This window comes from Vombatus ursinus, unplaced genomic scaffold, assembly GCF_900497805.2.
Source record: "Vombatus ursinus unplaced genomic scaffold, bare-nosed wombat genome assembly UNPS02006874.1, whole genome shotgun sequence".
NCBI classification, from domain to species: Eukaryota; Metazoa; Chordata; class Mammalia; order Diprotodontia; family Vombatidae; genus Vombatus; species Vombatus ursinus.
Genome location: NW_020946652.1, coordinates 649,240 through 661,869, shown reverse-complemented (window position 1 = coordinate 661,869; position 12,630 = coordinate 649,240). Strand labels below are relative to the sequence as shown.

The following is a 12,630-nucleotide window of genomic DNA, read 5'->3' as shown; positions in this document are numbered from 1 at the left end:
CACACACACACACACACACACACACACACACACACACACACACACACTCTCTCTCTCTCTCTCTCTCTCTCACTCACACACTCTTCTCAGAACCCAACAAACTATCACCCCCGGGCAGACAGTAACAGCGTCCTGTCTCCTTCTCGACGGGCCAAGGCTGTCTGGAGCCACCCAGCTGAGGAAAAGGAGCCTCTTTGCTCCAGCCCCGACCATCCACGCGTACTTACTCTCCAAGGCAGTTCGTCCCTGGTTCCCTCACTCCCTGAATCCCTCTCACACACGTCCTTCTTCCTTGTGCAGAAATAATCGGAAGGAGGTCCTGAAGAAAGGGGATAAGGCTCAAGCATTCCCTGCTCAGCCTCCAAAACAAGGGGAAAGGGGGAGGGGGAAACCCTATTTTCTGGAAACAGGAATTCAAATCCTGCTCCTTCCCAACCCTGAGTCACCTCCCCTCCCCTCCCCTCCCAATAGATCAGGGCCATGGGTAAACATTTCCAAATATGGAGAAGCAGGCTAAGGAGGATGTCAGAAAAATCACCCTTCTCCTCTGCTCTGGCACTTGGAGGAAACGCTCCTCTTAAGAAGCGTCCCATGTCTCTTAGTCAATGATTAACCCAAAGAGAGGCTGAGGCTGGACTCTGTTCCGGATGCCCTCCAGTTACTGTGCTAGGTGTAGGAGCAGGAGTCATCAGGAAGTCAGTGGTCTGGGTGGCAAAGGGCTCTGGTGGGGCCGTGATTCACGACAATTCCCTCCCACCTGGGTCTGGGGAGACGCCTAAGGGTGTGGCTGCAAGAGAGCAGGTGTGTAAGTGAGGGAGTGGCTGGGAGAGCGTGAAGGGGGGACAGACCAGAAGCCCCCCATCCCTGCTCACACACTCACTCTCAGTTTCCCAGAAGGTGATATCACAATTCCTCCTAGGGGGGCAGATTCATCAGGGGGCCCCCAGGCCAGAGCCAAGGCCACAGGATCTCCAGTATCTCTGGGTCAGGCAGAACGTTAGAATGAATGGGTTCAGACCTCAGTCTGTCCTGACCATGTGCCCCTGAGAACCAAGACCAAGGCAGACCCTGGGCTGGTGCAAGCTTCTTAAAGCCCCTTTCTCGTGAACATTCTGGTGGTCATGCTTCTGACGTCCTAAACCTTCTGAGTGCTGAACTGACCTGACGAGGACGGGGAGCAGAGGCAGAGGGAAATCAAGGGACAAGAGAAAGGAGCCTTGATTCCCTATCTGACCAGCAAGGATCTCCTCGTCTAATGGCCCTTCACTGTCCAAACAAACAGTTTTTGTTGCCATTTATTCTTCACACTCAACATTCCGTGCCCTCACCTCCTTGCCTTTGCAAAGGCTAAGCCTCTGCCTAGAATGCACTCCCCCCCCCCCCTTAGCCTCTGATAATCTGCAGCATCCTTCAAAGCTCAGCTCAAACTACTGCTTATAGGAAGACGCTCCTGCTCCCACCCTCAGCTGCCAGTGCCTCCCCTCCCCACCCAAAAAATACTTTGTATTTATCAACCAATAAACGTTTATTAAAACAGAAAGAAAAAGGACTTACATGTACAAAAAATATTTGTAGCAGCTCTTTTCTGGTGGCAAAGAATTGGAAACTGAGGGGATGCCCATTATTTGGGGAATGGCTGAATTGCGATGGAATATTGTGCTATAAGAAATGGTGAGCAGGATGCTCTCAGAAAAGCCTGGAAAGACTTATATATGAACTGATGCAAAGTGAAATGTACCATGTACAAAGTCACAGCAATATTATAGCATGATCATTGTGGATGACTTAGCTATCCTCAGCAATGCATTGATCCAAGACAGGTCTGAAGGACTTAGGATGAAAAATGCTACATGTCCCCAAAGAACGGCCGGGGTCTGAACACAGATCGAAGCAGGCTATCAATCGATCTATCTATAGATATGTATGTGTGTGTGTGGGTGGGTGTATTTAATTTAATAGTGGGTGCTATACATACACACACACAATACATATGTATCACTTACTCTTCTCTAGGAACTGTGCTAAGTACTGGATTTATTAATTTGGTAAATAATTCAGATATGCTTCTATAGGCAATTTGAGAGCCTACAAGCTAGTGCCTTTCTACTCTGAGAGGCCTCCCTCCCCAAGAACTCCCGGGACCAACAAATTCTGAAGTCTAGCACCTCTCCTTCCAAGTGTTATATTGCCCTGTGCTTCTCTGTAAAGAATATAAGTGACTTAAAGGCAGAGAGCGTTTCATTTTTGTCTTTGTACCCCCACTGCCTGGCATGTAGTAGGTGCTTTTTAAATACTGAGTGGTTGACTGGTGCCATGAGGGATGAAATGATTTTTAATAGATCATATCCACCCTTCATCCCTCTGTGGGTCATGTGCTCAATTCAGTTTACCAGTTATTTTTCTTGTTGTATGTTTCTAAAATATCAATACCCAGAAGAGATGTACATTTCTTACTCTAATCTAACCTAATGATATACATTTTTTCTCTCTCTCTTTTCTTTTTCTTTCTCTTTTCTTTTTTTCTTTCTTTCTTTTTCTTCTTTCTTCCTCTTTCTTTTTCTTTCTTTCTCTTTCCCTTTGCCTTTTCCTTTCCATTCTTCTGGAACTGGTCTCCTAGCAACTTCCACCTACTGCTTCTCTTTGTACCCTCCAGGACTCAGTAGAAAATCTCTAATTATCTTTGAAAACAGTTATCCAGTCACTCAGGTCCATTCAAAGGTCATGGTTCAAATCCCAATCACCCAGCGTACGACCTGTGTGACTTTGAGCAAGTCCTTTCTACTTTCTGGGCTTCAGTTTTTTTATCTCCAAAATTTAAGGGTTGGATGGACCAATCCCAAAGGTCTATTCTGTCTCTGACATCCAACGAACCTTCTGAGTGAGGTTCCATCCTCACCCTTCAGTAGAATACACACTCATAGGTAAAGATACCACAACTGAAGATGCAAAGTCCATAAGAGAGGGACAAAGTTGTGAAAGTCCAGAAGAGGTACCAATGGCTCATTCTGACCAAGGTCTTTTCCACAACACAAAACGGTACTTAGACAAATTTTGTGCAACATTTTTTATCGGTGAATTGGATGAAAGCATATATGACTTGAATGGGGCAGAAGTAAGCCATGCCCTGGATCAGATCTGCTCATTTTAATTAGATCTCAAGAGTCAGGAACTGTGATCTTGACCTTTCAAGGAGTAATTGAATAGGGATAAGTGCCAAGTCCTGCCATTGGGTTCAAGGGATCAGTGTCACCAGTACAAGATGGTGGAAGTATGATTAGATGGAAGGACTGCAGGGTTGTGGCTAAAGTGCAAGGTCAACAGTAGTTAACAAGTCCACCAAAAGGGTCACTGTGATCTTTGCCTTTATTAAAAGAGGCAGAGAAGTAAAACTGAGAGAGGCAATAGCTTCACTAAATCCTGTCCTGCTCAGATGACTTTGGGGAGTACTACCATCTTCACTTCTTCCTGACCCTGAAGAAAGCTACTGACTTCCATTGGCAGCTAGGTAGTTCAGTGGATAGAGTACAGGACCTGGAGTCAGGAGAACCTGAGTTCAAATCAGGTCGGAGGCACTTATTAGCTGTGTGACTCTGGGCAAGTCACTTTACCCTGTTTGCCTCAGTTTCCTCATCTGTAACATGAGCTGGAAGTGGCAAACCATTTCAGTCTTTGCCAAGAAAACCCCAAATGGAGTCATGAAGAGTCTGACTGAAAAAATAAATGAACTAACTTCCATCCATTGGTGAGTGATCACCTCATGAGGGGCCTGGATATCCTATTACCCAAGGATCCCCTGAAAGACTTGAGGATGTGCAATCTTGAGGAGAGATGAATTAGAGGGGACATGATAGCAGTCTTAAAGTAAGTGAAGGGCATTCATGGAAAAAGAATTTGTGCTACTGGTCCTGGATCGCAGGACTAGAGCCAGTAGGTAGAAAATACAAAGAAGAAGATGTCAGTTCAGCATAAGGAAATGCTTAATTAGAGTGATTCAACAATGGAACGGTCGGCCTCAGTGAGGAAGAAGATTTTCATTTCTAAGGACATGCTGGGGAGGTGGCTGGTGGGGCATGCGGGGTGGCGCCAGGCCCTGGGCGAAAGCTAAACCAGGTGTTTTAGGAGATCCTTTATTTATTGGATTTTGGTAAATAGAGAGAGCTCTATGCTTCATGTTACAGATGAAGAAAAAGAGGCTCAGAAAAGTTGTTGCTGAATCCCCCATTTGGGTCCTCCTGGCAGAGATACTGGAGTGGTTTGTCATTTCCTTCTATAGTTCATTTTACAGATGAGGAAACTGAGGCAAACAGGGTAAAGTGACTTGTCCAGGGTCACACAGTTAATAAGTGTCTAAGGCTGGATTTGAACTCAGGAGGATGAATCTTCCTGATTCCAAGCCCAGTGCGCTACCCACTGTGCCACCTAGGTGCCCAGGAAAAGTACTCACTCAAAATTTTAACTCCAATAGTAAGTATCTAAACCTGCACTTGAATCCAGGTTATCTGACACCATGTCAAGACCTCTTCCCAGTAGACTGAACATGGGGATTGACTGAGCTGGGGGAAGGGAGAGTCATTGAAGGCTTCAGAGGGGACACAGCATTTCAGCTGATCTAGGAAGGATTTCAACTGGCATGCATGGGAGTGAAGAGACATCTGAGATACAGGGAATGGCATCAATGAAGTCACAGAGGCAAGAAAGCATGGAGGGATGCAGGAAATATCGAGATGTCCAGTATAGCAGAATGAAGAGGGCCTGGGAGAAGAAAAATGGAGCTCAGAAGATGTTCTGGGTGGCTTTATGCTAGTCCTTGAAGGTGGCGATGAATGCCTATATCAGGGTGATGACAGCAGGGATAAAAAGGAGGACCACAGGCCAGATGGCGTGAAGGGGTTGTTGACAGGACGTGATTAGTTATGTGAACAGAGAAAGAGGGGACGGGGAAGAAAATCTCATCTGGGAACACTGGTGTCTACTAACCATAACCATAGCTAAGCCATAACCAAGCTAAGGAAGAAAAGAGAAAGGAACAGCCAACCAGGTCAGGAGCAGCAGAGAACCCAAGGAAAGGAATGGAGAGGGAAAATGGTTAATTAAGCACGGACATCATGCCCAGCACTGGAGATTCAAAAAGAAAATGTAGACAGTCCATGCTCTCAAGAAGGTCACATCCTAATGAAGAGAAACAACACGTAAAGGAAGGCTCAAGTCCACGTTCAGTTCATGGCAGGTAGGAAGGCGAGATGGTTCTTGGGCAGGGGCAGGAGCAGGGCAGATGGCAAGGTCCAGAAAGGACTAGGAAGGAAAAAGAAAAGACCACTCTGTTTGGTGCTTAGAGAGAACTAGTCATTCTGCTGGACTAGAAGGGTTGAGGAGACAGAATGTGTTGAGGAAATGAAGGCATGGGGTAGGCATGGCGATAGAGTATTTTTCACTCAAGTCTAAAGACTGTCATTTATGGTACTTTGGCAAGATAATTGATTCCATTTTTCTAGACAGCAAAAAGCTAAAGATATAGCACTTCACAGTCAGGAGAAGGACCACAAGCTAGTCTCAGCTTCCAGGTTCATTAAAGACCATGTTCCTAAAAAGCCCGAGTGGCCAGTGAGAGTTCCTCAAGTTATTACAATGACCTCAGAGGCTCAGAGCACCTAGCATGCAATAATGATATGGTCCATTCCACCCCCCAACACACACACACACACACACACACACACACACACACACACCCTATGAAGATCCCAGTAATCTAGGTCAGTCAAAACAATGGAGTGCTCATTCATCTGTCCCTAGAAACGCAACAATTCACATGCACTGGTAGAATTACAACTATGTGCCCAGAGTATCCAATCACCAAGCAAGTCAAAAGAGTTTAAATGGTACAGACCTCATCTTCAAACTCAACAAGCATGGATCTAGTTGGGAAGACAAGTCATAATAAGCTGGACCGATAAGAAATATGAGAGCAAATAGAATCAAGCGTCAATTGGTACAGCACAGACCGCAAGTGAAACAAGAGGAGGGACTAATCAAACCATAAGCATTTATTAAGCACCTACTATGCGTCCCGGGATGGTGCTAGGCACTGGGAACAGAAAAAGAATGAATTTAAAAATTCCTGCTCAAAGGTGCTTGTACTCTACCAAGAGAGTAATCACTGGGGACTAGGGCAGCCAAAAGGTATCCTTCATAATAGAGAATCCCAGAATCTCAAAGGTTGAGAAAAGCTCAGAAGCCACGCCTGACCAAAAACCCCATCTGCAACATCCTTCATTCGACAAAATCTATTGGTTACTACTTCCTGAAACTTAACCCATTCCATTCTGAGACACTTTGGTGGGTAGTTTTCCTCACATCAAGCCAAAACCTGACTCCCTACAGCTCCGACTCACTGGTCCAATTTTTTAGCTTCTGGGACCAAGTGGGGAAAAAAAAATCAACATGCATTTATTAAGCACCTACTGTGTGCAAGGCACTTCATGTGAATCAGCTTTCAAAGACTTGAAGACAGTCATCATGTTCCCTTACTTCTGCTCTACCAGCTAAACATCCATACTTTCTTTACTTGATCCTCAAATGGCAGAAACCCGAGGTCCCTACAACCTACTAGTCATCCTCTTATAGACACTTTCCAGTTTATCGGTGTCTAAATGGGAGTGTCCAGAACTGAACACAAGACCCCAAAGGTCAGGTCTGAGCAGGACAGAGCTCCAAAAGGCCATCAACTCTCTTATTCTGGGCACAATGCCTTTCTGAATAAATACACATTGATTGATTAATTCAGCCCAAGATTGTTTTCTCTTTTGGCTGTGAAATCATACTTGTAAATCTCATACTGAGTTTGTTGTCCACTAAAATCTTTACACTGTGTTCACACCAACTATTTTCTAGACTTCTCCATCTTAGTATGTGAAATTGATTTTTTGGTCCCAAGCTTAGACTTTTACATTTATTTTGACCAGTGCAGGTTATCTGTAGTAGAAATACATGTTAGTATTGCACACTGCCAAGAAAGCACTGTTTGCAAAGGAGTGAAGAGGTCCCTTGGAATTCAAAATATTAGTAGTATTGTGAGAAAATTTCTCTGTGACCTGTTTCCTCAATTAAAAAATGAGAAAATTGGGATATATGATCACTACAATTCCTCCTCTTTGGCTGCTTTTTTTTTTCTCTTTGGGTCAGAGGGCAAAGGAGTGGAAGGACACATTTGACAGCCAAGAGGTCTAAATGATAGAGCAGTCCCAGGAAAAGAGAAAAGAAGAAAAGGTGATCATCATTTACCAAGCATAGTCCAGCTGCCAGGACTTAGGACCTGTCCAAAGGCCCCATCATATGCCAAAACACAAAAAGTAATAATAGCAGCCAGAATAACTAGAAAAAAGTGATTACTACACCCCAGAAACATGTGCATTTCATTTCTGGTCTGGCAGTTGGGAAATACAGGGAGTTTCTGAATTCTCTCTTACTTGACATAAACATTAGGAATCAGCATCTATATCCCCATGGAGTTCATAGGATAATAAAGCTGAAAAGGATTTTCAGGGCCAGATGCTTCAACCCTCTTATTTTACAGAAGGGGAAACTGAGACCCAGAGAGGCTAAATCACTTGTCCAAGTTATATGGGTAGATCAAGTGTCAGAGGCAGGATTTGAACTCTAGTCCTCTGGCTATACTATGCTACCTCTTATGCATTTCCAATGACTTTGTGGTCATCTTCACTACTCACCCAAGAGCCACTCATTGTTTTGCCCAATTCTGATATCACTCCAAAACTTAAAAAGATACAGCAAAGCTATTTCCCAAGTGATTTGAGTCCCACTGGCTGTCCAGCATTCCCAGAACCTAGTGACCCAATGGTCAGGGGCTCAAAGCTAGAAATCTCATTCCAAACTCCCTCACTGCTACCCCATTAGCCCAGGAAGACAGACAAGCCTCTGAACTTCAGTCCCAGGACTACAGAGCAAAAAGGAAATTTCTCTGACATTTCCTTGTAGGGGGAAAGAGGGTTCTTTCTCAAAATTCTAAAGTGGCCAGGAGGCAAGGTGGGTGAGTCACTAGGCAGATGCCAAGGCTGAAAGCCTGCCACTCAGTGCAAGCACAGGATCCAGACTAGGCCTCCTTTTCAGAGCTGGTCTCCCATTTCCCTAGCGGGGGGTTTCTGGCAGCAACTGTACATTCCTTTAGAAACACAGCAAGCGATGAGGTCATTTCTAGACAATTCAATAAGAAGGCCTATGGAAACCCATCAGAGAAACAGCAACATAGCCAAGAGCTCCCTCTCCACAGTCCCCATTGGAGCTGTTCAAAGTGTGTAAGTAAACGGCAGTTTTCAAACTGCAGGCTTCCTATCAACTGGACTCTCAGTGGGGCTCCAGACCTAGATGATGCCAAATGAATACTTGGGTCAACTGGAGTTCATGGAGGTAAACTTTGGAAGAAACCTGGAGATCCTGGATTCCGGGTGCCAGGCCTGAAATGTTTGCTTTGGGGGAGGCTCCAGCATTGGCAGCTCCCAGATCTGAGTGGTGAGGCTATATGGGAGAATCCATAGAGAGGATGACTGGAAGCTATTTAGCAGCCAAGAAAGGAGACACTCCAAAGCAGGAATTAATCAAAGGTTCTGGATATTTCGTATCTCAACTGTAGAAAAAGCATCTATCATCTTGCCATGCCCCCTGTCCTAGTCATCTGCCTAGGATCATTTCCTAGTAGGTCCCACACCCCCATCTTTGTAAGCCAAGGGTAAAAACAGGGATTGGTACATACCGATGATGTCTTTGACCAAAGGAGGAGGCTGTGATGAGAGTGAAAGTCTGCGATGGAGAAGCAGGTTAGCCCTCCAAGACCTTCCTCTGGGTCCCTCACAATGGACACCACTTGAGAATTCTCTTCAAGCCCTGTTGAAAGCAAAATCTTCCCGTCAGTTACAAAGAAAGAGCCACCATCTCCCCAAGGTGGCCCCTGACCTAGGCTCCTCCAACTGTTCCACTCATTGTTAAACTTGGAGAGGAGAGTAAAAAAAGAGATTCTCAACGGAACCTCAACAGTCCTAAGGAAGAGTTGAAGGAAGAGGCTTGAGCCGCCGCAGGATTCGGGTCATTTGCCAGCTCTTTACTACCGGACTCTGAACCAGTCCCATAACCTTCGGGTACTTTAGATTTCTGCCTGGGAGTTGGGGCAGGAAGACATTGGGGGAAGGGAAGGAAGAACTTAAAACAAAAAAAGAAAGCAAGGTTTCTTGTAAACGTAACAGTCATTCACAGCTCCGGGGGAGACTGGAAGCTCATTTTATTTAGAAACATGATCCTGACATTCAATTATCAGGATCACGGCACTTGCTACTTCTCTGGACCTAAAGTGTTTTCTATAAAACCATCCTGTGAGTTGGGGGAAGAGGAAAGCATGGGAGAGCAAGAATCTGATTCAGCTAGTGAAGAAACCGAGGCTGGGAGTGGCAAGCTGATATACATTGTGGAACAAGCTTCTTTTCCAGATCTCCTGCCTCCAGGCTCTCCCCACCCTCACCAACCATCTTCTGCAGAGCTCCTAACCAGACCGAGTCATCTCCACCAGTCTTGGCTGCCTCAGAGGCCCCGAGTCACAGATTAGGAGAGGCCAAAGTGACTTTCCTGAAGCACGCGTCACTCCCCTCCCTCTTGAACATTCGAGGACTCCCTTTGGCCATCAGGATAAAAAGCAAATGCTTCCAATTGGCTTTTAACATCCTTCCAAAACTGGTTTAACCTATCACTCTAGAATGACTTGTAATTGTGCCCCCCCCATGGGGATCTACGGGTCTATGCTCTAGAGTCCAAAACTGGCCCATTTTCTGTTCTCTCCTACGTCTTCTGTCTTTACCAAGGCTGACCTCCTTACCTCCACCTCTTGGAACCCTAGATACCCTGCAGTCTCAGCTCAAGGACCACCCTTGTTCTGATCCTCCCATTTGTTGGTACTCTCCTCCTCCTGAAACAACTTTGTCTATATTTGGGATCAACATATCGCTGTATCTTTTGTAGCCCCCCACGCCTGCCTCCTAGTAGAATGCAATCAGCTCGGTGGCAGACTTCTTTTTTGCCTGTATCCCTGCCCGGCACAGTGCCTGCCTTAACTTCAGAGGCCCCCGTATTTAGGACTTAAATATGAAGGTTCAATCCCTTCTGATTTGTTTTACAAATGAAGAAATTGAGGCACAACGAAGTCAAATGAACTACAAGGTGACAAACTAGTAAGAGGAAGGCATGAGTCTGAACCCTGTCCTCTGACTCCAAAGTCAGCATGTTGACCATTGATCCTCATCATCTAATAGACTTATGGAATTTAAATAGCAGAAGCATGACCCCAACCACAAGACCCGCAGACTCAGGGAGCCAAGGATCAGCTTTGGAGAAACTGAGTCTACTACGGTTATACGGGCACCAAGACAGAAAATTTAACCTCGGCATCTTTCTAGATGGGAACTGTCCGGCCCAAGAGAAGACTTCAGGTGCTCTTAGAGATTGGAGGTAGCACATGCCATGTCCATGGCCAAAATACCTGTGGCCCAGATGAAAATCAAATATGTTCATAGGATGCGGAGCTGGAAAGAACCTTCATGACCTAGCTCTTGGCCTTGAGAAAGCCACAGGAGGGGGAGCAGAGCAAGATTCAAATCCTGGCTCAGTTTTGGCTCTCTAAATGTCAAGACTTAATATCCCGAGGCCTCAGTTTCTTCCTCTACAAAATGAGGGGATAAGGAAGAATAGGGAGAAGTGAGCATCAGTGAATCATTTTTAAAAATAAAGAAGAGAAAATTCACCATCTGTATGTGGAGTAGAGGCTGGGACCCTGCTGAACTCCCCAACATTCCCCTCTAAACAATTTAAAAATAACACCACAAATAAAATTTTGGAGTAGCAGAGTCAGCGAAAGGTCATGTTGGGATATTTTTCCGGCCTAAGAAAACTTAAGAAGTCAACAGGAAAGTTTGTGAGGGGTGGGGGGACTAACCAGAGTCCACACTACATGAGCAGCAATTGTGGTTTCAGAAGCTCTCAGCCCAGAGACCGTAAGGGGGTCTAACTACTGGGCAAATAAAGGCTACAGGGAACCCTTGACTGGCTCTGGGTACAGCTGACACTGCCCATAAACAATTCTGGGTCACAGTTCCAGAGTGGGGAGGAACATTGGGTGTTGGTCACAAGGGAGCAGAGACCTCAGTCACAGTTTCAAGGCAAAGAGATCACCAGTGCTTGTGACTTCAGGGGACCAGGGGCCCTTCCTGGGTAAAGAGCAGAGCTCAGACCAGGAAAGCAATGACCACATCCCACCCTGCATCACATCTCCTTGGAAGCGCCAAAAACTTTCAGAACTCCAGAACTATCTCTGAAAACAGCATCACAAAACAGCCTGAAGCTGAGACAGTGCCTCCCCACTCACAGGAGAGCAGAGCCCAACTTTAACATAAAATTCAAAGTCAAGAAATATACTGGAAAAAATGAGCAAACAATGACAACAAAAGAATTTGACCATAACAAATGACTAAGGTGATAGGGAAGACCAAGATAGAAACTTGGAAGAAGACAACAATGTGAAAACAACTACAAACAAAGCCTCAAAGAAAAATGCTAATTGAACCCAAGCCCAACAAGAATTTCTAGAAGACTTAAGGAAAGAGGTAAGAGTGGTAGAGGAAAAAATGGGGAAAGAAATGAGTGATGTCAGAAAATTTTGAAAAGAATTAACAACTTGATAAAAGAGGCACCAAAAAAAGCAGTGAAGAAAATAATACCTTAAAAAACAGAATAGGACAAATGGAAAAGGAAATTAAAAAAAAAAATTCACTGAAAAAACAAAAGCAGAATTGACCAGGTGGAAAAAGAGATACAAAATCTCACTGAAGAAATTATTCCTTAAAAATTAGGTTTTGGCAAGCAGAAGCTAAAAATCCCATGAGACATCAGAACAACAACAACAACAACAATAAAACAAAGTCAAAAGAATGAAAATATAGGAGAATATGTGAACTATCTCATCAAGAAAAAAACAACTGTCTTGGAAAATAGATCCAGGAGAGATCATTTTAAAATCATTGGACTATCTGAAAGTCATGGTCAAAGAAAAAGCTTAGATATAAAATTTCAAGAAATTATGTCAAGGAAAACTTCCCTGATGCCTAAGATCCAGAGGGTCAAATCAAAATTGAAAAAATCCACCAATCATCTCCTGAAAGAGATCCCAAAATGAAAACTCCCAGGAATATGATAACCAAATCCCAGAGCTTCCAGGTCAAAGAGAAAATACTTCAAGCAACCAAAAAGAAACCATTCAAAGTTCATGGAGCTCCAGTCAGAATCACAGAAGACTTATCAGTTTTCATGCTAAAGGAGTAGAGGGCTTGGAATATGATATTACAGAAAGCAGAGGAGCTAGGAATAAAACCAAGAATAACCTACCCAGAAAAATTGAATATACTCCTTCAGGGGAAATGTTTATATTTAATGAATAGAGGACTTTCAAGCAATCCTGATGAAAAGACTAGAGCGGAACAGAAAATTTGAAATTCAAATGGAAAACTCAAGAGAAGCAACAGTAACCATACGGGTCTAAATAAAGTCAAGCTGTTTACATAGGAAGATGATACACGGAACTCC

At 44.5% G+C, this 12,630-nt stretch overlaps 1 protein-coding gene across 6 annotated transcripts in view; it reads right to left on the bottom strand.

The window, feature by feature from the left end:
• LPP (LIM domain containing preferred translocation partner in lipoma) overlaps positions 1 to 12,630 on the bottom strand; it is a 692,945-nt gene that overhangs the window by 627,805 nt on the left and 52,510 nt on the right. For 3 of the 6 annotated variants that reach the window (XM_027848882.1, XM_027848884.1, XM_027848888.1), the window contains exon 2: positions 8,765 to 8,895. In XM_027848882.1, the coding sequence (XP_027704683.1) occupies positions 8,765 to 8,895 (131 nt within the window). Of the gene's footprint in view, positions 1 to 227; positions 320 to 538; positions 647 to 8,764; positions 8,896 to 12,630 lie in introns of those variants that run through there. The other 3 variants (XM_027848883.1, XM_027848887.1, XM_027848885.1) reach the window with 3 other exon arrangements.